Genomic DNA, 25,661 nt, shown 5'->3' with positions numbered 1-25,661 from the left:
TGTTGGTTAACGTGATTGTATTGATTTCTCTAAAAATGACAGATAAAAAACAATACTTAAATATTAAAACACCAAGTTGAATACAACTAATAGGGTCAAGTGCTTTTTTCAAACAGAATGTTTATAAGTTTTGTTTGTATAACAGCAAATTAATTGCAATTTTTTATCTAATGAGTATAAACAAACCACTAATGCTTATAATCAACTGTTTTCAAGCATTGTAATGCTGACCGACTGCAGTTGCCATAGAAATGTACACATACATGTATTAGCTTGAAGCATGCTCTATGATTATTGTTGTGTTGTTTCATTATGCTTGCTTTCAATTCAGTGGTTTAAAACCCAGCTAGGTGCAAAGAAGGCCATTGCATTCTTAAAGAAACTTTTTGAAGATCAACATCCTAGGCTTATCAAACAGACTGTAAAACAGGTAAGTGTTATTTCACTTTATTATAGAATCCTACAATATTTGAGCTACTTCATGAAAACATAGGTTTTGTGCGTTAAGCCCCCAGATTTGCTACAGCTACCCTGTTCACTAATGAGACCACAAAAACCATGTGTGACTTCTAAGAAGACCTTGTATCTTCTGACCAGACTACGTAAATGCGCAGGCTAGTCTGGATCTATACTGGCCACATATAGCAAGAGACCCATTTTCTCATGGTGTGACTTATTTTATAATTTATGAATATCTGTATTGTCAAAGGGTACAGAGGTTTCAGTTCTGATTTTATATAACTGCAAGTGTTTGAATCGTATAGTTATGTTTATATAAACATGTGAATATCTTGAACACATGATTGATACTGAGCTTTTTTTCGTCACGTTTAAGGCTAAAAATACATAAGGTGAAAATGCATTATAAAAAGTCCTCCTCTTAGAATTTCATTTACTGTATCCTCCTGTAATTGTTCAAAGTACTCATTAGAATGAGTAGAAACGTAGTGTTTTTTTTATAATTCATAGTTAAATCTATGTATCTTCAGTAACACGTAAATTAAGATTTTCTTCCGTGACATTTCAGCCAATGGATCAAATATTCATATTTGTTGCTCGTTTAGACATACATGTAGAGAGGCAAACTTGTTAAGTTTTTATTATTGTTTCCAGTTTGAAGAAGCTAAGAAGGAGTTTGAAGCCTCGTGTAATGATGACAACATTCTGCAAGCCTGCCTCATGGTTCGGAAACAATGTAAGTATAGAAAAGTCATAGACGTATGGCCTATTGTATAAAAATGAAGTATTTCATTCTAATCAAACATTTTTTATTTCACGAAAAGACCCCTTGTTGCTAAACTTTCTAAATTGCTTTGGACATTGTGTATAATGTCTGTACACTGCATGGTAATATTGGTAATATCTCGAATTTTCCAACCACCTTGCTGACAATTTTTTAAAGATCCAATTGTAACCCTATATAAATATTATACATGTAAAGCAAAACAATAAACATGGGTGCTTTGAGAGAGATTTGATTGTATGTTTTCAAGGGAAGAATTTAGAAAAGTGCATTTCTGTAAAGCAGTTATGTTAAGGCTTATGAAGCAAACAAAATAAACTATTGAGCTGTTATAAAAAGATATGGACTGTGCTCTGTGAAAAGGGGGTTTAATGCATGTGCATTAAGTGTTGTCCCTAATTAGCCTATGCAGTCTGCACAGGCTAATCATGGACAACACTTTTTGCTTTGTGTTATTTTTCTATTAAATAAGGTCTCTGCTAAGAACAAATCCAGTTAAGGCGGAAAGTGTCGTCCCTGATAAACCTGTGTGGACTGAGCAGGCTAATTTGGGACCACACTTTACGCACATGCGTTAAACCCCCTTTTCACAGAGCACTGCTCAGATTATTTTTTTTCAGATGACCACATGGTGTTGTTCACTAATGACAACAATTTGATAACAAAATCTTTCTGCTGTGACATATTGGCTTTTAACTCAAAGGTATGGCCTTTACTTCTTTGATAATAAATTTAAATTTAAAATTTCAGTTGTATAACTTGCAGATGTATTTTCACATATGTAAATGACTTTCTGTAGCAATTTATTACATTTGCACTGTTTAGGTCACATACATTAATCAGATGAATATATTGTTAATGGCTCTTTAATGTAAAAAACTAGTATATATTTGTATGGGTGTCTATGCTTTCTTTGATGCTTTGAAAATGTTGATTACACATTCCAAAATATACCATGCTGCACTTTTTTAAAAGCTTTCCAAAATACTCACCAATAGCATACAAGACTAACATTTAAATAGTCATAAAATCATTTCAGTTAGAAATTGTAAGATTGCTTAACAAAACAAATTCCTGTACTTTGTTGACTCAAATGTTCTAGGATGTCCTCAAAGGAATAGAGAACATTGTTTCCAATCCTGCCAAGTACTCCAGGTTTACATCAAGACAATCAGGCCAGTCCACTGGACCTATTACTCCCCCAACCATGGCTCCTATAGCGACAACAACAACAAACACAGCAGTGTTTCCATCTGTGAACATGGCCACAGCAGCGGCAAGATCTTTTACACCGAGAACGTCGCTGACAAGTCCGGTGTCAAAGCAGTGTGTGACACAACATGACAGAGATGTGCCAACTGGGAACAATCGCTCTTGCACCAATACAAGCTTGAAAACAGTGGTAATATATGCTTATTCTATTACACAATGCCATGTATATGCATTATGGTTTATATTTGTATGAAGTATTGGTTGATTAAGTTAAAACCCAATTATTTAGCTTTGTTGCATCGAGAGCCCTGGGCTCAGGAAACACTCCGGAGTCCATATCCTGGGTAGAACCAGTACTTGATGTCCATTGACAGATCTTGAGAATGCGGCCCAGATGGGGGTTGAACTTGGTTTGAAGGTGGACACAATAAGCACGACACTATTGCAGCCTATATGTGATAGTTTGTAATGTAAAAATCACATGTGACACAAGTCTCACTGTACAGTGTCATTAACTGGTACGGTAACTTACTTATTAATCTGTTGGTTTTTTCCAGGTGATTCAGCTAGATGGTTAGGAAACATGTACACACCTTTTTTGAGAAGTTGCAAAAGTCTTCATGACAGATTTTAATATGTTTCAAAGTTTTATGTTATGATTGGACTGGACAATATGTTTGAACTATCAAGAAACACTGATAGATCTTTGTTTTGTAAGGCATTTTGTAGTATGACTGGTATAAGCATTATATGAATGTGTATAAGCCTTTGATTTAATATCTCTGATTGACAACAGCTAGATGACATGTACTGCAAGATGAAGACTGCCCTCCATGAAGCATTGGGAACCGTCCTGGAACAGGAAATGAAAACAGTTTACAATGAAATCTGGTGAGGTTACACTCCACTAGTGTTTTGACATCAGTTATTACCAAAAGGCGCTCAGTGATTGAAATAAGCCAGATTTGTCAAAACGCGCTGTCTTGGCAAAAGTTGCCAAATATATAATAAACTATAAAGCAAGTATTTACTAAAATGTATTTGATTCAAATCATTTGAACTGGTTGTACCTTTACTACTTGTTAATAATTGCATAATATTATTTACATATTTTTGTGAAATAAACTGCCATTCTATAAATAAGTTGTAAGGATTTGTCTTGGTAATTCAAAGTATAGTTATTTGCTGGAGTAAAAATGAGAACATGCATTGATTTCTGTTATAAGGAATACAATATTTTAAGTTATCTATCTGTATTAGAAATGAAAATGGCAACAAAATTCTGTGCTTTGTTTTAAAAAGATGTGTATTATCATTGTATCATTGTCAAGAATTCCAAGTTTAATACCATATCGCTATAATTTTCATGAATTTTCAGGCACATGATAGTTTTCCGAAAACCTCCCTGGTCACTGAAAGACATCCTAGAATGCTGGAAAAAGTAAGTGGCAGATCAAGACCAATAACTCTGACCTGCAATAATGCAGAATTGTGCCCTTTATCTACTTTAGCTAAATGTAAACATGGAACAGCTCTTGTTATATCCTATGAAGACATTTGATATTGCATAGATCCATTCATCTGCATGTACAATCCATAATAACATGGCATACTCTTGTCTGCCCCCAAACATGTGTCACAGGGGCACAGATTTGTGTAAGATTTTAGCAAGAATTTGATCAAACCCTATGCAAAAAAATTGTACAACCAATTTTGCAATTTTCTGTATTTCTCTACACAGACATTGGATAGCTGTGTTTGGGATGATCTTCACCAGGAGACTGATACACAATGTGGAGTCACTGCTGGATTTCTTCACACAGTCCTGCGGTATTACAAACATTTTAAACATTCTCTGAGAAATGTGGGTTTAATCATTGTGCATGAAAAAAGGTCGTTCCTGATTTACCTGTGCAGATAAGGGACAACACTTTCTGTGTTGATTGTAATTTTGGTTTAAAGGAAGACTTTTGTTGACAAAAATCCAGTAAAGGCAGAAAGTGATTTCCCTGATAAGCCTGTAAGGGCTGCACAAAATCTTGGACATGTTACACACATGCATTAAACCCCTTTTTCACCAAAAGAGGCTCATGTACTATACTTCAGCAGGGAGGGGGCATATGAGAGACTCTCTGTTGGTTAATTTGTTGTTCTGTTGGGTTTAAACAGGTTGTTTCAAGTCGATAACTCAAGTTTCCATGGACCAATCCTGCTCATAGTTTGTATATACTAGTAGCTAGCGTGCTTGGGGACATAGCTTGGGACTGTGATTGTGATTAGTCAGGTCAATGACATCATAACTAAAAATTTAACCCTTTGCATGCTGGGAAATTTGTCGTCTGCTAAAATGTTGTCTGCTGAATTTCTAAAATAAGCATTTTCTTCGATATTTTTCAAAGAATACTATCAGAATAGCAAACAGTTTGGATCCTGATGAGACGCCACAAAACGTGGCGTCTCATCTGGATCCAAACTGTTTGCAAAGGCCTTTAAAATCCGGTTCCAGCGCTTAAAGGGTTAAAATTGGTTTGTCCTCAATAACTTAACTCTTTACCTCTTAGATACGTATGTTGACGCATTTGTAGTCCATAAAAAGTTAAATTTGACTGAAAACCTTGTTTACTAGATTGAAGTTTTAAAGGCTTTATTTCCAACCCTAAGATACTGATGAGCAGAAAAAGCATAAAACCTAAACAGACTGTGAGTTACTCGTTAGGCTGTTCTGGTTTTATGCTGTTTGCTAATAGCCATTTTCATTTTGCTTTTGAGTGGAAAAGGGTTAAGTTTGGTAGAAGTATTACACTAACTTTATGTGTGTATTTAGCTTATATGCAAACATAGGTAGGGATCGTGTTACTATGTAGGAAAAAAGTTGGCAACTTGTTATCTCGGCATCACCATATTAATTAAAGCTTTGAAATTGTATCCATCCTCAAAAGTTTGGTCTCCGCATAAAAATATATAAGAAGTTTTGTTAGCATTGTTTTATCAAATATGTAACCTTTTCCTTGGCACAGCGTAGTATTTTTGTGAAACATATGAATTTCACAAATTGTTCACGGTCCTTCAGGCACTTAGACTTATTCAGAAGTTCCGAAATCGTGATTATGCCAAATGTGTGTTGTCCAACATCAATACTGCCATTACTAAGCTTTGATACTTGAATATATGATATTTTAACAGTATCAACACATCCACATACTTTGACCTCATTTTACCTTTACATTAACATTCTTTTTAAATTCAACATACATGTATTCAAAAGGTCTGAATTCTTGGTTTACCAAAAATCTTGTGTTTCAACTAGCATCTTTTTTTTGAACACTATCAACACACTTACAACATCTGACCTCATTTTGATGTTGACATTGTCCTACTTTTAGACTTAAACTTAATTCAAAAGGGTTGATCAATCAATACTCTCATGGCTTACACTGGGGGCATAAATGTTTATCGCGTGCAGCATCTTGTGTTTTTAAAGAGGTTTTCCAAAGGAAAAAACTGGTTATTAGATTGTTGAATGTCGGCGGGCAGGCGGAAAAAGCTTGTTTGGGCCATAACTATGTCGTTCATGGTGAGATTTTAAAATCATTTGGCACATTTGTTCACCATCACTGGACGGTGTGTCGCGCAAAAGAATTACGTCGATATCTCCATGGTCAAGGTCACACTTTGAGTTCAAAGATAAAAAATAACCGTAAATGAGCTTGTCCGGGCCATAACTATGTTGTTCATTGTGAGATTTTAAAATCATTTGGCAGATATGATCTACATCATTGGACGGTGTGTGGCGCAAAAGATTTACGTCAATATCTCCAAGGTCAAGGTCATACTTTGAGTTTAAAAGTAGAAAATGGCCATAAATGAGCTTGTCCGGGCCATGACTATGTCATTCATTGGGAGATTTTAAAATCATTTGGCAGATATGATCTACATCATTGGACGGTGTGTTGCGCGAAAGAATTACATCAATATCTCCAAGGTCAAAATCACTCTTAGAGTTCAAGAGTTCAAATGTCAAAAATGGCAATAAATGAACTTGTCCGAGCCATAACTATGTTGTTTAGTGTGAGATTTTCAAATCATATGGCACATTTGTTTACCATCATTGGACAGTGTGTCATGCGAAAGAATTACGTTGATATCTCAAGGTCACACTTTGAGTTCAAAGGTCGAAAATGGCCATAAATGATCTTGTCAGGGCCATAAGTATGTCATTGATTGCGAGATTTAAAAATTACTTTGTACATTTGTTCACAATCATTGGATGGTGTATCATGCAAAAGAATTAAGTTGATATCTCCAAGGTCACGCTTTGAGTTCAAAGGTCAAAAATGGCCATAAATGATCTTGTCGGGGCCATAACTATGTAATTCATTGTGAGATTTTAAAATTACTCGGTACATTTGTTCACAATAATTGGACTGTGTGTCATGTGAAAGAATTACGTCAATTTCTCCAAGGTCAAGGTCACACTTGGAGTTAAAAAGTCAAAAATGGCCATAAATGAGCTTGTCCGGGCCATAACTATGTCATTCATTGTGAGATTTTAAAATGACTCTGTACATTAATTTTGTTCACAGTCATTGGACGGCGTGTCATGCGAAAGAATTCAAGAGTTCAACGGTCAAAATGGCCATACATGATAATGGCATAATAATTCTTAAAAATCGCTATAAATTAGCTTCTCTTGTTTTGTGAAGACAGCATGCAAAATATTCTGTGTCAATGCAGCATGTGGGGGTATATGTCTTGTCTGTGACAAATCTCTAGTTATAAATATATTTATGCCCCCCTTCGAAGAAGAGGGGGTATATTGTTTTGCACACGTCGGTCCGTCCGTCAGTCGGTCCGTCCACCAGATTGTTTCCGGATGATAACTCAAGAACGCTTAGGCCTAGTTTTATGAAATCCTGGTTTTGTGACAATTTTGTCCCTTGTTTAGTTTTAGTTCTTACGAAAATCGAGAAAGCATTGGGGGATGCCGTAGAAATTCTAGACGAGTGTGTGATTAAAAAGAAGTAAGTATGCCTGTTGAAGGTCTCAGTCACAAACAACATACCGGTACTTTAAATTAAATTGAATGGTTTTAATTAAATTTTATGGTATATGTGATATGAAAATTATGTTAATATTGATACTCAAGTTTATAAACATACCTGGCTATTCAAAATAGATAGAGATAATTTGTTTTTCTTTTTTTGTATGGTTCAATTATTTTATATCTCTGAATATCTTGACCTCAGGTTAGGAAAAAAGGCTTCTGGAAAGTACCTACAACGTCTCTGTTGATTTTTGATGAAATTTTTATTTAATAAAATATTATGTAGAAGACTATGTTTTTAACCATTTTGATAAAGATGCTACATTGCATACTTATATATTTTATACTTTTGAGCAACTTTGTCATGGGAGTTCAATATATTAAATTTGGAAAGATATTTTATACATGTGCTCAAATTAAATATTTTCATACCATTTGCTGTTCTGCAACTTTAAGGTATGGCCTGAGTGTGGAAACCATGACGCGATGCATACATGCCTTAAAGGGGCTGTGTAAGGGGTTACAAACTGGAACTGTCACCCCTGAAACAGTTACTAGTCTGGACAACTACCTGACAGATAAGGTAAGGCTGCACATATTTCTTTTCATTTAAGATGATCACACATAACAAAGAATTATTCACTAGAAATAATGAATTGAGAAGAATTTTTGTCAGTTATTATTGATTGGTTAGTAAAAACTAAGCTACAAGTAAGTGTGATTTCTTTTTTTGAGAATCTTTTGAATTACTTCCCATATGTACTGGTTATTGGAAGAGTACCGATATATGTGTGAATATTATATACATGCAGTACTTAATCATTTTTTATTTACCTGAGCACATATTGCTCATGGGGAGCTTGAAGGATACCGTGTTTTTATACCCCCACAAACGAAGTTTAGGGGGGTATATAGGAGTGTACTTGCCTGTCGTTGTCTGTCGGTCCGTATTAAGTGTCCGCTCTCTAATTCAAGTAGTTTTCATCCGATTTTCACAAAACTTGGTCAGAAGTTGTATCTACATGATGTCTAGGCCAAGTTCCAACATGGGCCTTGCCGGGTCAAAAACAAGGTCACGGGGTCACTAAGTGCGTTTTTTAACATTCAGCATGGTGTCCGCTCTCTAATTCAAGTAGTTTTACATCCAATCTTCACCAAACTTGGTCAGAAGTTTTATGGAGATGATCTTAAGGCCAAGTTAGAACATGGGCCTTTCTGGGTCAAAAATTAGGTCAAGGGGTCACTTAGTGCGTTTTAAAAATTGAGCATGGTGTCCGCTGTTTTTTTGTGAAGACGACATGCAAAATATTATGTGTCATTGGGGCATGTGGGGGTATTAGTCACGTCTGTGACAAAGCTCTAGTTTTTTCATTGTTGTCAGTCAGTATGTACATGAGAAATCTTTTTGTATTGACGACTTCTCCTTCTGAACCAATTGCAGATTTAACCAAAACTTCACATGACTGTTCAAGTTTTATGCTTTTTGCTGGTCATAAGTATGATTTGGTTTGAAACAAAGCGTTAAAACTTGAATCTATCAAAATAATTTGATTTTTTAAGGCACTACAAATGGGCCATAATGCTTATATGAGTACTAAAGGGTTGGTTTTTGAATTTCTCTTCCTGATTCTGTTACAGCTGGGAGTTTTTGACATCACCTCCCACAGGTGGTCCACCAGTGTGGAGGCCTTGGCCCAGAATGTATCTGCTGATAATAAAACTAATCTTCAGCATTCCCGTCTCAGGGACATTGGCTTTCAGACCAATATTCAGAGTCCCAACCACATAGTTAGTAACAACATTGGCGTGGTAGACTCTGAAGCATTCCGTGCCTTTTCTAACACTGGTGATAGTGGATCAAGAGGTTGCAGTAAGCCTAATTGTTTGGTTCCAAGTGTTCAGTCAAATGGTAATAACAACAATGCTAGTAACATAGAATCAAATACTTCGCATTTAAAACCTAATTCAGAAAATAGCAGGAGTTTTGGTACTTCTGAAAATGTGCTCACAAATGAAATGAAACCAGTAGATTGTACGCGCTCTGGAAATTTAAACCAATCTAGTGATGTCACAAATGGGAATGAGGCAACAACAGGAAGTGAAGTCATTAGGACATCAACAGGAAGTGATGTCGTGTCTAGGGAGGCTGATAGGGCGGCAGCCCTGAACGCTGGCACGAGACTGGAACAGATCTGGAAATTTGTTCATAATAGCTGGTAATCATATGGATTTGCTCTCTAATGAAGTAAAACATTACAAGCTAAAAATGTTTTCTTTACTATTGTGTAAATAAAATGTAGTAAACAAGTGGATGATCTCGAAAGTTTGGGTGAAACTTTTGCACTTCCATGATTGGACTGCAATATTTTAGGTCTCAAGGCAAAATATGGAATAAATTACTCCAAAACTTTAATTTACTCATCCCACAATATCCAGTTGAGGCTTTAAGCAGTGGTTAGGGTCCATTAACAATATTTTACCCAAACTTGTCTTGCTTTCAGTCAGGAGATTCAAGATGGTTTCCAAAGCAACCAGATTCCTGTTGGCATAGCAACACAGCTACAGCTTCTGGTTGCCACTGTGATGGATCTCCGCATATCCTATGTTGGGTAAGTACATATGGAGAGTGGAGTGAGCAACCTTTGTATCTGTTGAACGCTTTTTTCAGCATGCATGCAGTGGTTGTTTTTCCTTATTTATAAAGTATCAGTAAAAGACATTTTCCCAATTAAGCCAAAATACAAAAAATTCTTATTGCAGTTCTTACAATCATCTGCAAGTAAACAATAAAACTGACTACTGAAAGTGAACATTTCACCAAAAAGGCATTTAAAAGAATATTCAGATGTGTTTTAAAATTAAGTACCAACGTTCAAAAGACCCATGATTAGCATGTGTGGACGGCACAGGCTATTATTTAAGGACACTTTACCCACATGCATTTAGCCCTGTTTTCCCAGAGCAAACCTCACATTTATGTGTGGATCGGAAAATTACCAATACTCAAACTGTTGTCCCTATTTACCTGATGAGTCTGGTACTATAATTTAAAGTACGTAAAGACTCCAGGGGCAGAAAATTTCATAGACTGTTTATTGTCTCTCGAACATTTTAATCTGTGAATATGTTTTATATTAACAAAATATATGATGATATGAGCGTTCATAAATATGTAAACAATAAGTTGAGCATCAATTAAATTAATAATGCACAACAAATAATATCATGTTCAAAATTTATTACCGTATAACCCGGTCCCAATCTGAAGATTTAAAAACCTGAATTTTATGGGTTTTTTTGCACTTATTTTACCAAATAATCATAGTACCAGTACTTTTCCCAATTGGGCAAAAAATCTCTGTTAAGAGATACAACAATTGTATTCTCATTAAGAGTTGTCCATAATCTGTCTGGTGTCAATGATTGGGAACATGGATGGAATAGAGACTTGCTTTCCATGCGATCTGTACCCAAATATGCACAGTTTGCTAGGGTTTAAACCGTATACATGAATAACAATTAGCTTTTTTCAGCAAAATTAATTCTCCTACTGATCAAAATCCCTCAAAATGAGTAAATTTCTCTAGCAAAAAACAGGCGAAATTTGCAATAAAGTAATTGCACAAGATCTATAATTCTATTGAAATCACATATTAATTGTCTCTTTTGCCAAATTTTCAGAACGTTTTTGGTACATTTAGAACTGAAATGCAATTTCAATTTACTTGTTGGTTGGTATTAATAAATAAGACCGGTACCTGACACTTGCACATCACATACAATGATCAAAGCATGTTCATATGAAAACCCCATCCCACAGTTCTTTCTGTATATGCTTCCTGTTAAATGAAACAAAAATTGTGATATTGCACACATAAATGTTTTACATGGTTTGGTTTTTAATATAGAAATTGGCTTTTACAAAGAAATGTTCAGGGCTTGTGCAAAACTATTCTATCTTATATGGATAATCTAAGACATACACAACAGTTTGACGCTAACCATTCAAACTGTGATCTCAGGTTGCTAGAGTTTCCTGTGTCAGAGCTGACCAATCGGGAGCGAGAGTTTACAGCTCTCACCAACATATGCAATGGCTTCTTTCATCGGTTCCAGTTACCAGTAAGTTACAAATATGATGTTTTTAATAAATCAGCCTTTCTTGTTATTGACCCATCATGAAAACAGCTTTTGTACACACAAATCAATGGAATGTACGTTCAGACTCTCTTTGGGGTTGATAAAAACTGAGATTTTTTTTGACAGGTACGTAATGAAATAAGTCAATAAAAAAGTACCATGTTTTCCCCAGCCAATAATCACAAGTTATCAAGCGACCCAGCATGGCATTGTTTTGACCTGGATTCAAATGTAGTGTTTTATACAATCACTTTCAGTTTTTTTCATGTAAACATTCGTTCGAGATTGATAGATGTAAAATACTATTGTTAATAAAAACAATACCATAGCACTCTTGCATAAATTGTAGGAAATTGAAAACATGATAACTTATGCAGCTGATGACTCTTATGTTAAATTTTCAGGATCCTGTACCAGTGACAGTAGTGTTGCCAACCCAGCTGTTAACACTGTACAGTTTACCTGAGTTCAGGTGAGTAAACGAGAGGTTTACCTGAGTTCAAGTGAGTAAACAGAAAGTTAACCTGTGTTCAGGTGAAAGTACAATTATCTGACTGTCTAAAGCATTGAATATTAAACACACTCTGGGAATACAGGGCTTAATGCATGTGCCTAAAGTGCACAGGCTAATTAGCACGACACTTTTTTTCTCAATTGTATTTTTGCTAAGAGGAGACTTCTTTTTAAAAAATACCATAAAAGGGGTAAGTATCTTCCCATATTAACCTGCGCAGATTGCACAGGCTAATGTGGAACGATAGTTTATGCACATGCATTATACCACGTTTCCTCAGATCTAAGCTTATATCATTTAACATTAAATAGGTAGTTATTTCAAGCTAGCTAACAGGTTGAAAGAATTTTGATTAAAGTGAACTGCTCTTTCATGAGCTGACTGCATATCTTAAAACTAGCGCATTTGTTATAATTTAACACAAATCGGATAAATTACCTGATTAGAATGTAACTTTGTCAATTTAAAACAATCATAGAAAAGAAATTTATTTTCAGTCAGTTTAAAGTAAAACTGGTGAGATGGTAAGAATTCTTGCTATTGGAAAAATAGTTTATGGGCATTTAATATTTATCCATGTGTTTTCAAGTCCATCTATAAATCTGGAAATTGTCAGACTATCAGCTTCAGTGATGTCGCATAGAAATATTTATCTCTGTAAAATACGTGTGTTTCATCATTATGTCAGACATATATGCTTTTAACTGTGATTTTGCTACAAAATTTCTTGTCTTGACAGTTATTAGCTCGACTATTATATATGAAATATATATAGTGGAGCTATCCTACTCACCCCGGCGACAGCGTGAGCGTCTGCGTTAACGTTAGCGTCTGCGTTTGCGTAAGCGTGCAAATGTTAAAGTTTTCGTACTACCCCAAATATTTTCTTTGTCCCTTGACATATTGGTTTCATATTTTGCATACTTGTTTACCAACATGACCTCAACCTATAAACAATAGCAGACAACTCTATCAAGCATTTTGTCATAATTATGGCCCCTTTTCCACTTAGAATGTGCAGCAAATGTTAAAGTTTTCGTACTACCCCATTTATTTTCATTGTCCCTTGACATATTGCTTTCATATTTTGCATACTTGTTTACCAACATCACCCCAACCTATAAACAAGAGCAGACAACTATATCAAGCATTTTGTCATAATTATTGCCCCTTTTATTCTTAGAATATGCATATTATTGATAAATCTATGTTAAAGTTTGCGTACTACCCCAAATATTTTCTTTATCCTTTGACATATTGCTTTTATATATTGCATACTTGTTTACCAACATGACCCCAACCTATAAACAAGAGGGCCATCAGGCCCTAAGGCGCTCACCTGAAAGTCAAAGGAACTAGACTATTCTGAAAAAAATGCAAGCTGATTCATGAAGATTATTTTTGACCAAAAAAGTGACTTTTAACATGTTTTTTTTATATTTGACCTTGTGACCTAGTTTTTGAGCGCATATGACCCAGCTTCAATCTCTGGCAAAATTTCATTGGGACAAATGTTCTGACCAAGTTTCATGAAGATTGGCCAATAAATGTGGCTAATATAGTGTCAACAAGTTTTCACTAAAGCCATATAAGGACAACTGCCCCCCCCCCAGGCGGCCATGTTTTTCAACAAACCATAACCATTTTCAAACTCACTCAAGCTATTATTAGAACAAATGTTCAGATCAAGTTTCATAAAGATTGGATAATAAATGTGACTTCTAGAGTGTTAACAAGGTTTTGTAGTAAATAGCCATTTAAGGAAAAATGCCACGCCCCCTTGCGGCCATGTTTTTTAACTGATCTCAACCATTTTTGAACTTAGCCCAGATATTATTAGTTCAAATATTCTGACCAAGTTTCATGAGCATTGGACCACAAATGTGACTTCTAGAACGTAAACAAGGTTTTACCATACAGTAAAGCCATATAAGGAAAACTGCCCCGCCCCATGGCGGCCATGTTTTTCATTCAACTGGAACCATTTTCAAACTTGTCCAAGGGACACATGTTTTGACCAAGTTTCATGAAGATTGGACTAAAAATGTGAGTTCTAGAGTGTTAACAAGGTTTTACTAAAGCCATATAAGAAAAACTGCCACGCCCCCTGGCGGCCATGTTTTTCAACCAACCGGAACCATTTTCGAACTCGTCCAAGGTACATATGTTCTGACAAAGTTTCATGAAGATTGGACTAAAAAAGTGACGTCTAGAGTGTTCACAAGTTTTTACTATAGCCATATAAGGAAAACTGCCATGCCCCCTGGCGGTCATGTTTTTCAACCAACCGGAACCATTATCGAAATCGTCCAAAATATTGTTGGGACACATGGTCTGACAAAGTTTCATGAAGAACGGACAATAAATGTGACTTCTAGAGAGTTAACAAGGTTTGCTATATATAAAACTGCCATGCCTCCTGGCGGCCATGTTTTTCAATCAATCGGAACCATTTTCGAACTCGTCCAAGATATTATTGGGACACATGTTCTGAGTAAGTTTCATGAAGATTGGACAATAAATGTGGCCTCTAGAGTGTTAACAAGGTAAATGTTGACGACACACAACACACGATGGACAAAAGGCGATCACAATAGCTCACCATGAGCACGTTGTGCTCAGGTGAGCTAAAAAGAGCAGACCACTGTATCAAGCATTTTGACATAATTATGGCCCCTTTTACACTTAGATAATTGAATATTTTGCTTAAATTGCCATAACTTTTTTATTTATTATCACATTTTATTATTTCTTTGACAAAACAACACTTACCTGAATACCGCAATGGATTCCACCCAAACAATACCCCACCCCCCTACCCAGAATCCCTCCCCCCCCCAACTTACCCCCCCCCCCCCCCCCCCCCCAAAAAAAAGTTTTTTTTTTAAACATCATCTAATAAATAACAACACCCCACATTATACCCCTCTCTCACCCCTTACCTCCCCAAATTTTTTTTTTAAATATCTAATAAATTACTACACCCTACATTATCCCCCTCTCACTCCCCCCTATCCTTCCCCCAAAACAATATTTTTTTTTCCTTTTTTTATTTTTGAAAGATCGTCTAATAAATGACCACACCCCACATTATACCCCCTCTCAACCCCCCGTCCCCCCCCCCAATTTTTTTTTTCCTTTTTTTATTTTTTAAAGATCGTCTAATAAATTATTGACTATGAGTAATTTCCCCATGATGGCTTACTTTATACTGTCAAGCACTCGAATAGTCGAGCGCGCTGTCCTCTGACAGCTCTTGTTAGGTAACCTGTCACGAAGTGACATGTAGAGCTTATGTGATCGTGTGATGTCCGGCGCCCGTTGTGCATGCGTCCGTCCTTCCGCCAACAGTTTGTTTGTGTAGACAGTAGAGGTCACAGTTTTTATCCAATCTTTATGAAATTTGGTCAGAATGTTTATCTTGATGATATCTGGATTGGGATTGTATTTGGGTCATCTGGGGTCAAAAACTAGGTCACTAGGTCAAATAATAGAAAAACCTTGTGTAGACATTAGAGGTCACAGTTTTCATCTAATCTTTATGAAATTTAGTCAAAATGTTTATCTTGTTAAAATCTGGTTTGGAATCGAATTTGGGCCATCTAGGGTCAAAAACTAGGTCACTACGTAAAAGTTAAAAAAAAACTTGTGTAGACCGTATAGGTCGCAGTTTTCATCCAATCTTAATAAAATTTGGCCAGAATGTTAATCTTCATGAAATCTGTGTTGGGATTGTATTTGGGTCATCTGGGGTCAAAAAACTAGGTCACTACATCAAATCATAGAAAACCATTGTGTAGACAATAGAGGTCACAGTTTCCATCAGTACTTTATGAAATTTTATCAGAATGTTTATCTTGATGAAATCTGGATTGGGATTGTTTTTGGGTCATCTGGGGTCAGGAACTAGGTCACTAGGTCAAATCATAGGAAAACCTTGTGTAGACAGTACAGGTCATAGTTTTCATCTGATCTTAATGAGTCAGGTGAGCCATTCAGGGCCATCATGGCCCACTTGTTTTGAGACATTTTGATTTTTGTCAGATCTGACAGTCTAACAGGTCTCACAGAGTCTGCCAGTGTTGTTAAGGCATTGAACAATATTATCATTATTATGTCATTGTTACTACACATATTGGGTGTTCCCAAGAAGATGTGAATAGAACTAAGAATATACCATAAAATGTTGTTTTGTCAATGAAGTTTTGATATTTTGATTACTGCAAATGTAGATGCACAATAAATAAAATTGTGAGTAAATAAATCACAATATTTCTATCAATTCTAGCTTTAATCATTTCACTATATCCTCTTGTAGAGTAATCCTACAACAACTTCATGTCAAGGTGGATGAAATGCTTCGTTTCCTGTACCAGTTTGTTCAAGCATTGACCACGGATGATTGAAGGAGAAGATAAAGGTCAGCACTGTGAATATGGTGTTGACCTTGGGACCGGGAGGTCATCCAATCTGACAATCCGTCCATCTGTGGGAGTTAAGACCCCCCCCCCAGACAGCAAGTACTGGTTCCTCCCAGGAATTGCATTGAGAGTGTTTCAATAAGCCCTGGGCTTTTGATGCAATCTAGCTTAAATGAATAGTTTTGAACTAAAGGAGAAGGCATCCATTTAGGGATTTATATGGTGAGTGAAATGGTATGGATTCTGTACTGTGACAGGAGAGTTAGACAGTTGGAGCAAAAAATCGGTACTGTGAGGGGGAAAATATGAAAAAGAATCTGTACTGGTATTAAGAAAGCACTGTGAGGGATAAATATATGGAGCAAATTCTGCAATGTTTGGAAGCAATCCTCTTTGAGTGAAATGTGCATGGAGTGAAATCTGTGAGTAAGACATCCACTATGAGAGACAACCTATGCAGCAAAGTATTTTATTTTAGGAAGATCAATTATGAAGGGAAAAATAAGTAGTGAAATTAATAAGAATTGATAAAAGGGAAAAATGCACTCTCTATTAATATTGGATTGTGGTATGAGGGGCGTCTGGTAGTCTTAACAGTTGCTATTAGGTTAATAGCTTAAGTTTGCATTTATCAATCTTGATGACATGGAGGATACAGCAAGCATGGACAGACTGTATTTTCGGGTCCAGCTCAAAGTCATTGTTATTAGCCATGAATCTTGGTTTACTTTTGTTTACATTTGAAATGGGTTTAACTTAACATAAGCCCCCTTCTCTATACAATCAATTTCATTAAATGAATTATTTGTGTCAAATAATAAATGTTTTTTCAAAAGCTAATGTGTTAATAGAAACAACTGTAAGGCATAAATTAATGAATACAAGTAATTATACCAATATCTTATTGAATGTTATAAACAATTTTTTATGTTGTTCTACCATAATTGTAGGTTCTGCAATTTAAATGATTTAAATGTAGATTAAGCAGTTACGTTCTTAGTTCATGAACTTTTTATGCCCCCTGATCGTAAGATCGGGGGTATATTGTTTTTTGCCTGTCTGTCATTGTATGTGTCCGTGTGTGTGTCCCAAAACTTTAACCTTCTTCATAACTTTTGCAATATTAAACGTTGCAACTTGATATTTGGAATGCATGTGTATCTCATGGAGCTGCACATTTTGAGTGGACAAAGGTCAAGGTGTAGGTCATCCTTCAAGGTCAAAGGTAAAAAAAAAAATCATAGCGGCGCATTAGTGGGCATTGTGTTTCTGACAAACACATCTCTTGTTGTTTACATGAGTTGTTTATTTTCTGTTTTGTTATAGTTTCAACTTTGCGAGTAGTTACCAAATATTTATATCATGAAATTATCAGTTGATTTTTGGAGATAAATGTTCAACTTGTTGTTTCTCGGTCATCTTTAAATATAGTTGCCTGGCGTTTTTAAGCCCATTTAATGAATTTCAATAAATTTACTAATAAATAATTTTAATTGCATTTGTTGAGTCTGGCAACTGGGACATTTTTACCTTTTTGGTTTTCAATGTACTAAAATTATATTTTAGATCTTTAAATAATGAATGATTCTGAAGGTATTGATGTTGGGGCATGTTTGAAACACTGTTTGTTTTATTTGATGCTAATGATAGGAGTTTTTTGGCAATCACCATCTTATAACACAACCGTTTAGATGTGTTGTTATAATTATTTTGCCCTTGGTAAGTAATGTATGTTAATGGAAAATATGTGTTAACTACTGGAAGTTAAGTGTAAACTCATCTAGGTTGTGTTAACTTACAAAAATTATATGTTTACTAATGGGAGTAAGAAATTGTGTAAATGATTACGTAGTTGAAAAAGTGTTACAACCGTTTTTTATTCAGCACCCCTAAACAGTCTTTCATAAACACTTTCAGGGTCTGAAAATAATGTATAAGCTAAAATCAAACTTGTTTAATCTATAAAGTGTTCTAACTCATTATTCAATCCATAACATTTTAGTTACCAGTAATTCATATCTGAAGATATAATGTTTAATTTCTCTCAATTATTATTACTGTATTACAGGGTTGTGATTTCTCCTCCTTTAAGCTGATTTTTACACTTCAAATCTAATTTTACAAATAGTTATTAACCCTTTGAGCGCTGGAACCGGATTTTGAAGGCCTTTGCAAACAATTTGGATCCAGATGAGACGCCACACAACGTGGCGTCTCATCAGGATCCAAACTGTTTGCTATTCTGATAGTATTCTTTGAAAAAAATGGAAGATAATGCTGATTTTAGAAATTCAGCAGAAGACATTTTAGCAGACGACAAAATTCCCAGCATGCAAAGGGTTAACTTTGCTGGAGCTATATGCAAAGTAAGAGTTAAGTTAAACCCTTTAAAAGGGGTAGTGCATTTTCCTTCCCTGAGGTGGTTCTTGAATCGTATTATTGTATGTCTTCTCAAGCAATTTATACTTTACTGTATTAAAAGGAAGATGATATATTGATATGCTAGTCAAATTCAGTTTTTGCTTTTCAGATTAATAATACTGATGTATTCTTAAAAATGGTATTGCAAAATGTTTTTTTAATGACCAATATGTACATGTATATGTTTTATTCATATGGGCTTACGGTCTCAGGTATTTTGAAATTAACTTGATTATTAAAAAACTTGCTAAAACTAGTGAAGGTATTCATTTTAACGTTTCATTTAATTACTTTTCATTTAAATGTGGAACAAATATACTTTTTAATATAGGTAAATAGTCATTTTAATTTTATATCATGTAGAAAATCTTTGTTTTATTGATTGTTCTGTATACAATTGACATACATGTGTACTAAATAACCTTGTTTTTGCTTTGCATTTGAAAATACATATGCAAGCACTATACAATACATGTGTTTATTAATTACCCTGCAGAGGGGGTCAGTCGATATGTCTGCATAAAATGTTTCAAGTTTATGGAGGAAAGTACTTCCACCTTTCTCTAGTGATTTAATTTAAATTTAAAAAATGTCATACCATGCAGTGTTTGTGTGCAAGATATTTTCTCATGCCCCAAAATCCACCTATTATTGAGTTTTTTTCCCTTGAAGCATAAATGTTTTAAGTTCTTGGAGCAAACTTTAGCCACATTTATTAAACGATAAAATTCCTATTTCCAATATGTCATCACCTTAAAGTAGATGCCTTGACGTGCAAGAAACGTTTGATCACATTGATCCATAGAGTCCATAGTTATCTGCCCCTGAATACAGAAGGCAAAGTGGAGCAGCGTCATAAGTAATTTTTATGACCAAGAGGTTATAAATATAAAACATAAATAATGTGTGTAGTTTGAAGTACAAGTAGAATACTTTGAGTGTGATTTAGATGATGTGATGTAGTTAAATACTTAGCTAAGCTCCAACGACAGCATGTCAGTCCAAATACTACGGCTGTGCATTTTGTGATATCTCATCGAATTGATTATATGTACATAATAATTATTATTTGTGTTAATAAAAAGTTTATGTTTCTGTTTTGCTACTTTTTGTGGCTTTTTATGTAGTTGGACCATGAAAGGTTACCACTTTCACTTGAACATTTGACATGCTGCAAGCTGAGCTTAACTCGTGCCGCATCAAAATTTCAAATAATACTTATCAATGTGCAGGAGAAAATGATAAAATAAAAGAAGCATACAACCGGAAAACTAGTCTGCGCTTTTCAAGTGAAGGTTTAAAATGACTTAAAAAAATAATATGGCGCCATGTGTCACACGGTAAACGGAACAAATTAACAAGCAACCGTTAAACAAGTAAAATGAGTATGTATAAAAACAATTCTTGTTTGAATAAAACAAACTGTTTTACTTCTTATTGATCCCATAATATCGAGCTCAAGACATTGACAGACTAGATAAAACCGGATCGCATAAAAGACATTTCACTCAGATCACTTGACATGCGCGCACAGATCACATGACTGACATGCTCGAAAATTGTTAACTAGCCTAATCTCAGTACGCATATAAGAAGTTGGCAACTTCGGACACTTATCGAAATTTATTATGAATTTTTAAGTTTTAACAAGCAAAGTCTACACCCACTGATAGCGCTATTATAATTTTTATAATTTTATTGTTAGTTTTCTGACACTAAAGATTTCGAAAACCCTCTTGTAAAGGTAAAATAATATATCTTAAAAGCCTTTTTTTGACAGTTGCATCGGGTCACAAATCAACCTATTTTTGTTGATCCGGGGACACATACAATCTGTTTTTACGACGATGTAAAACCTGAAACTGGGCTAAATTCAAATACGCTCGTAACATAGTCAACAATATGATGAAACATGCAAGGAACAATTTTACGATAATATTTAAAAAACAATAATTGATTTAAACTCGAGAAATTGCAAGCCAAACCTGAAGATGTTGAAACAGTTCATACACTCACATTCACACTCTGATGTGATATCACCACTAAAATCGATGGACATTTATGGAAACGTTAGTATATATACTTCTGATGAAAAAAACAACGTGCTTAAATTATTTTGTCTCCGTTTCAACGTTAGATACATCTTCGGGAGTTCTTACCTTCTGTACTCAGTTTTAATTTGTCTGCAAAATATGACCAGTACTGAAACTGAAATAATGGATATAATAAAGGGTTAACAACTAACAAAGTTAAGTTAAGACTTAATCAGTCATCTAGTTTTTAAGTGTACTAGCGAGTCTATTTCAAAACTGTTATGCTTATTGTGAAATAAATCATTACAAAAGTGCATATTTCCTTCCGTATGGAAAAAATGCAATTGTGATGCCCTTGTTAAACAAAGGAACATACCTTCAAACTAAAGTCTCATCTCTCTTTTAAGCTGTATAGGAAAAATAAATGAGCGTGTTGTATATAAACACTTGTGTAACAACTAAATTGCGATACATATAAAGCGTTCAAACGAGTTTGGCAACATGTTTTTTTTTAAACTTAAACAAAATGGCATAAGTGTAAATATTGTTTAAACCTATTTATTTTAGCTCGATTGCATCGAAAGCCGAAGGCTTATTTGAAACGCTCTTGAGTCCGTTTCCGGAGACTAGAACTAGATTATATTGATGGGAGATTTTAAGACCGCTCCCACAGTGGGGATCGAACCCGTTACTTCCAGGCAAACTGGGAGTTAACGGGAGCTACTGTCTAAATATGGTCTGAATGTGCCCTAGTGTGTTAAATATATTGTGGTTAATTTCGTAGAAGCTCTGGTCATGATGGCTATCCGCTTTACAGCCTTTACATCATTACAACGTAGCAGGTCTGTTTCTAGCATTTCTGAAAAAGCTTGAAGATCGTCCACGTCGGGTGATTTTCACGTAACTCTTTTTAATCATAGTACTGACAGTACTGGTGTGACGATGCTTTTGAAGAGGATGGATATAAAAGCATCAATTTAAGTTTATCTACATCACCACAATTGTGTATGTGGGTACGAACATTTTGGGTACGAAAAAAAAATGGGTACGAACATTTTTGGTACAAAAATTATGCCAAAAAAAAATGGATAGGAAAAAAATTTGGTTACGAAAAAAATTGGGTACGAACAAAAATTTAGTACTAAACAAATTTGGGTTCGAAAAATAATTGGGAACGAAAAAAAATTGGGTACGAACAATTTTGGGTACGACACAAAATTTGGGAGTACGGGGAAGTAGTACCCGTGGGAAACTTGACCCATTCAGCGAAACTGGTAGGCGGGTTACATTCTCGATCAAATATAACAAGAAATATCTTTAAAACGATATTCGACGTGTATTTTCTGTACCACTTATCTTAAAAAAACGTTCTGTTACAGTAAAACGTTTTTGGGTTGTAACATTACGTTACGCAGCAGATAAATTCAAAACTTGACATGCTATTTAATTACACCATGCTCTTTAATTTTACATGTATACCATACCAAAATTTATATTTCGTTGTTTGCTTTCCTAAGTTAATGATGTTATGTGTACGGACGTGATTTCACATGCCTATGTGCATGAACATATAATGTTTCTCTTTTTATTATTGTTTTTTCTCATTCAATAAGCTAAGGCATGTTTGTTCGTTCAGTACGGCAATAATTTCATGATGATTCCCGAAAGTAGGTATGAGCACATAGTCGAATAAGACTTGAATACGTGAGTTCGCCCATGAACATATGGTAAGGTTAACTAAATCTCCGCGATATGACCTAATATGTGTTTAAAACAGAAAACAATATCCAACAAACGGATGAATTATCAAACATAGTGTGTGCACCGATGTGGCTCTGTAATTTCTGTTTGAAAAGTTTATTAAATATGCAAAATGAGAGAGCACGCAATAGAGCGAGTTTCATAGATGAAACGGCTATTATGCTGTTTATAAACCATACTCGCTTTTACGTTTACAAATGGCAAGTTCAAAATAAATCGTTTTCTTTACACTCATTACGTTAACGTTAAACGTTAATTATGCACGTGTTCATTCGCAATTTATTTACAGAATCACGACAATTGTCAAATACAATACAGAAAATGCATAGTTATTTCATTGATCTATAAACATATAATGGATTGAGTATAACTGATTTAAAATTAACGTTTTCAGACTATTATTTAATCTTTTTCCCATAATATGCTGTCCTATTTATAGCTGACCTTCCTTTACCTTTATCAATTATAATCAGCGAGGTATGCCGATTAGAAAAATCGAGCTATCTCAATCGGACTGGCTCGGTCTTTTACATTGGTCGCCATGGTATGATAACTTAGACAAGCTGCTTCGCAGCATCGTCAAAATGGGTATACATTTAAGAAAATTTTACCATTTAAAAATGTATAAATACAACTTGACTAAGGTTCTTAATTCATCTAGTATGAACATTTGAACTATATCTTTTTAACACTAAAAATTAATATTTGATGTACAAATTTAATCTACCAATGTGTACAGATGCTACTAAACATATATTTGACTGTATTGAATTTAGGAACTAGCTAAAATATCCATTAGAAAAAGAGATCAGGGGATGAAATATTCATTGCTTGAAGCTCTGACCCTGGAGCTATGTTTATAATATTTTATAAACAATACATTGATACAACAGAGGGAAAATCATCCCCTCTAAACAATATGATACATAATTATATATCATATTTTTATGCCCCCGAAGGTGGGCATATAGTGATCGGACTGTCAGTCCGTCGGTTCTTCCATCCGTCTTTCCGTCACACTTTGCGTTTAGGTTTCGAAAATGCTCATAACTTCTATGTCCCTTGAGATATAACCTTTGAATTTGGTATGCATGTTTAGGTGATCTTCAATGGTACATTTACACTTTAGCTCTGTCACAAGAGTGCTGGTAAAGTCAAGTCACATATTTCAATCTAGGCCAGGTCAAACTCAAAGTGTCAAAGTCAAATGAAAGATGCGTTTATTAATTATTGTCCCATTGTTTACTACTGCTGTGAGTTTTTATATAATATAACTGATGACCATCATGTGAGAGAAAATTCACATTATCTTAGTATATCAGGTTTAGCAGCCTTTTAGATAACATAGTTGGCTAGTTTTCAATGTCGCTTCTGGGGATTAAACCCGCAGCACAACCTCCTGCAATCAAAGACGACACTCTACCACTAGGCTTTTAGCAAGATTCTGAAATTTTTCGATCCCTCGTCAGAGCAACCAAAAATTAAGTCAAATATTGCCGACTCGGTATTATTGAGAAAGTTCATGAGAGATAATGGTACATGCAACATCTCTCACGCCCCCTAGTATCGCCTTATGCAGTATTCAATTCTCATCAAGAAAGTGCTGGAGTCATTAATCCCGAAGGACCAGAAAAAACTCTTAATTAATGTTTGAAATAAAATCATTTGATTAATGACAATATTATTATTTGAGCCAGGTCAGAGGGAAAGGGCAGTCTAATCAGTATCCAAATAAACTATTTGTTATTGTCAGAAAAACGCTTTTAAGCAAACAGCTTTCAAGCGACTGCAGGCTGATCTGGATCCAAACTGGCCACAATCGCCTTAATGTCTCTTTTACTGTGACACAGTTCGTTTGACTTAAAAATGATATTTAATACTAAAATAGAAAGAAGAAATAATACAAACCCGTAATATGAGTAAAGACTTTGTAATCAATGTTTTCAGGACAGCATGGTGATTTGCAAATCCCATGTGATATGTTGATATCGGTATCATAGTCATTCAATAAGTCGCAAAATGCTCGAATACAATTTACAAAGCAAAATGTGACTTAAATTGATAACTAAAAATACCAGTTTTGCCGTGTCAAGCTGCCAAGATACCTGGATACCTGGATGGTAGGGCCATAATTTTAGCTTTGAAGCTATCTTGGCCCGTCTTGTAAAGGTCTTCTTGTAATTTTCTCACAAATTAGTATTTTACTAATTAATTTCATTGTGCGCATAGCATGATGGTACACATTTTTTGACGTTCCAATTTTTCTTGTTCAGTCGGGTTTTAAAAAGGTTCACATTATTTGCAGAAATAGTTTCTTCACCCAGACTGTTCCAAAAAAAAATAACTCTTATTGAGAAAGAATTTAATTTGATGTTCTTCTTGCACTTAGGTGTTTGGAGTTTCAAGGAATGTCCACGCAGATCATTTTGTGAAAGAGAGAAAAGTTTATCTCATTTCAGACTGTCAATATTGTGCATGGATTTAAACAATTGGATCATATCAGCTCTGTCACGTCTATATTTCAAGGTGACGAGACCAAGTTCCTTCAACCTCTTAGTGCAAGGAAGGTGATACAAGTTTGGCACAAGTTTGGTAGCTCTTCGCTGAATATCTTCAATTTTCTTAATATGTTTTTTTTTAAATGTGGAGACAATACACTTGATCCATATTCCAATGTGGGTCGCACAAGCGATTTATATAAATGATTGAACATGTCCTTGTCAAGATATTCAAATGTTCGGTGTATCAATCCCAGAATTCTTTGTGCTTTACATGTGATGTTAGAAATGTGTTGATAAAAATAGAGCTTATTATCAAAAGTTATTCCCAGATCTTTTTCATTTGACACAGATTCTACATATACAAAATTTCC

The 25,661-nt window shown here is 35.0% G+C and overlaps 1 protein-coding gene across 1 annotated transcript; it reads left to right on the top strand.

Annotated features, from left to right (window-relative positions):
* Positions 1-223: 223 nt before the first annotated feature.
* Positions 224-20,074, top strand: LOC127839663 (uncharacterized). Its single transcript, XM_052368046.1, has 15 exons — positions 224-253; positions 332-430; positions 1,114-1,195; positions 1,864-1,946; positions 2,346-2,645; positions 3,252-3,346; positions 3,834-3,896; positions 4,197-4,285; positions 7,401-7,476; positions 7,956-8,082; positions 9,138-9,715; positions 10,001-10,108; positions 11,522-11,621; positions 12,044-12,111; positions 16,472-20,074. The coding sequence occupies exons 1-15, from the start codon at positions 224-226 to the stop codon at positions 16,557-16,559; spliced, it is 1,986 nt and encodes a 661-aa protein (XP_052224006.1). The 3' UTR covers positions 16,560-20,074.
* The last annotated feature ends 5,587 nt before the right edge of the window (positions 20,075-25,661 follow it).

Source organism: Dreissena polymorpha, chromosome 7 (assembly GCF_020536995.1).
Source record: "Dreissena polymorpha isolate Duluth1 chromosome 7, UMN_Dpol_1.0, whole genome shotgun sequence".
Lineage (NCBI taxonomy): Eukaryota > Metazoa > Mollusca > Bivalvia > Myida > Dreissenidae > Dreissena > Dreissena polymorpha.
Note: the sequence above shows the minus strand (reverse complement) of the source record. Positions and strands in the feature narration are given on the sequence as shown.

What these genes read in the sequence shown, in the direction of transcription:
- LOC127839663 (XM_052368046.1), top strand. Translation starts at nt 224, where the DNA reads ATGCTGACCGACTGCAGTTGCCATAGAAAT. An exon ending in CCTCATGGTTCGGAAACAAT is followed by an intron (nt 1,196 to 1,863) that starts GTAAGTATAGAA and finishes ATTTTTTTTCAG; the next exon opens with ATGACCACATGGTGTTGTTC. An exon ending in TATTGGCTTTTAACTCAAAG is followed by an intron (nt 1,947 to 2,345) that starts GTATGGCCTTTA and finishes CAAATGTTCTAG; the next exon opens with GATGTCCTCAAAGGAATAGA.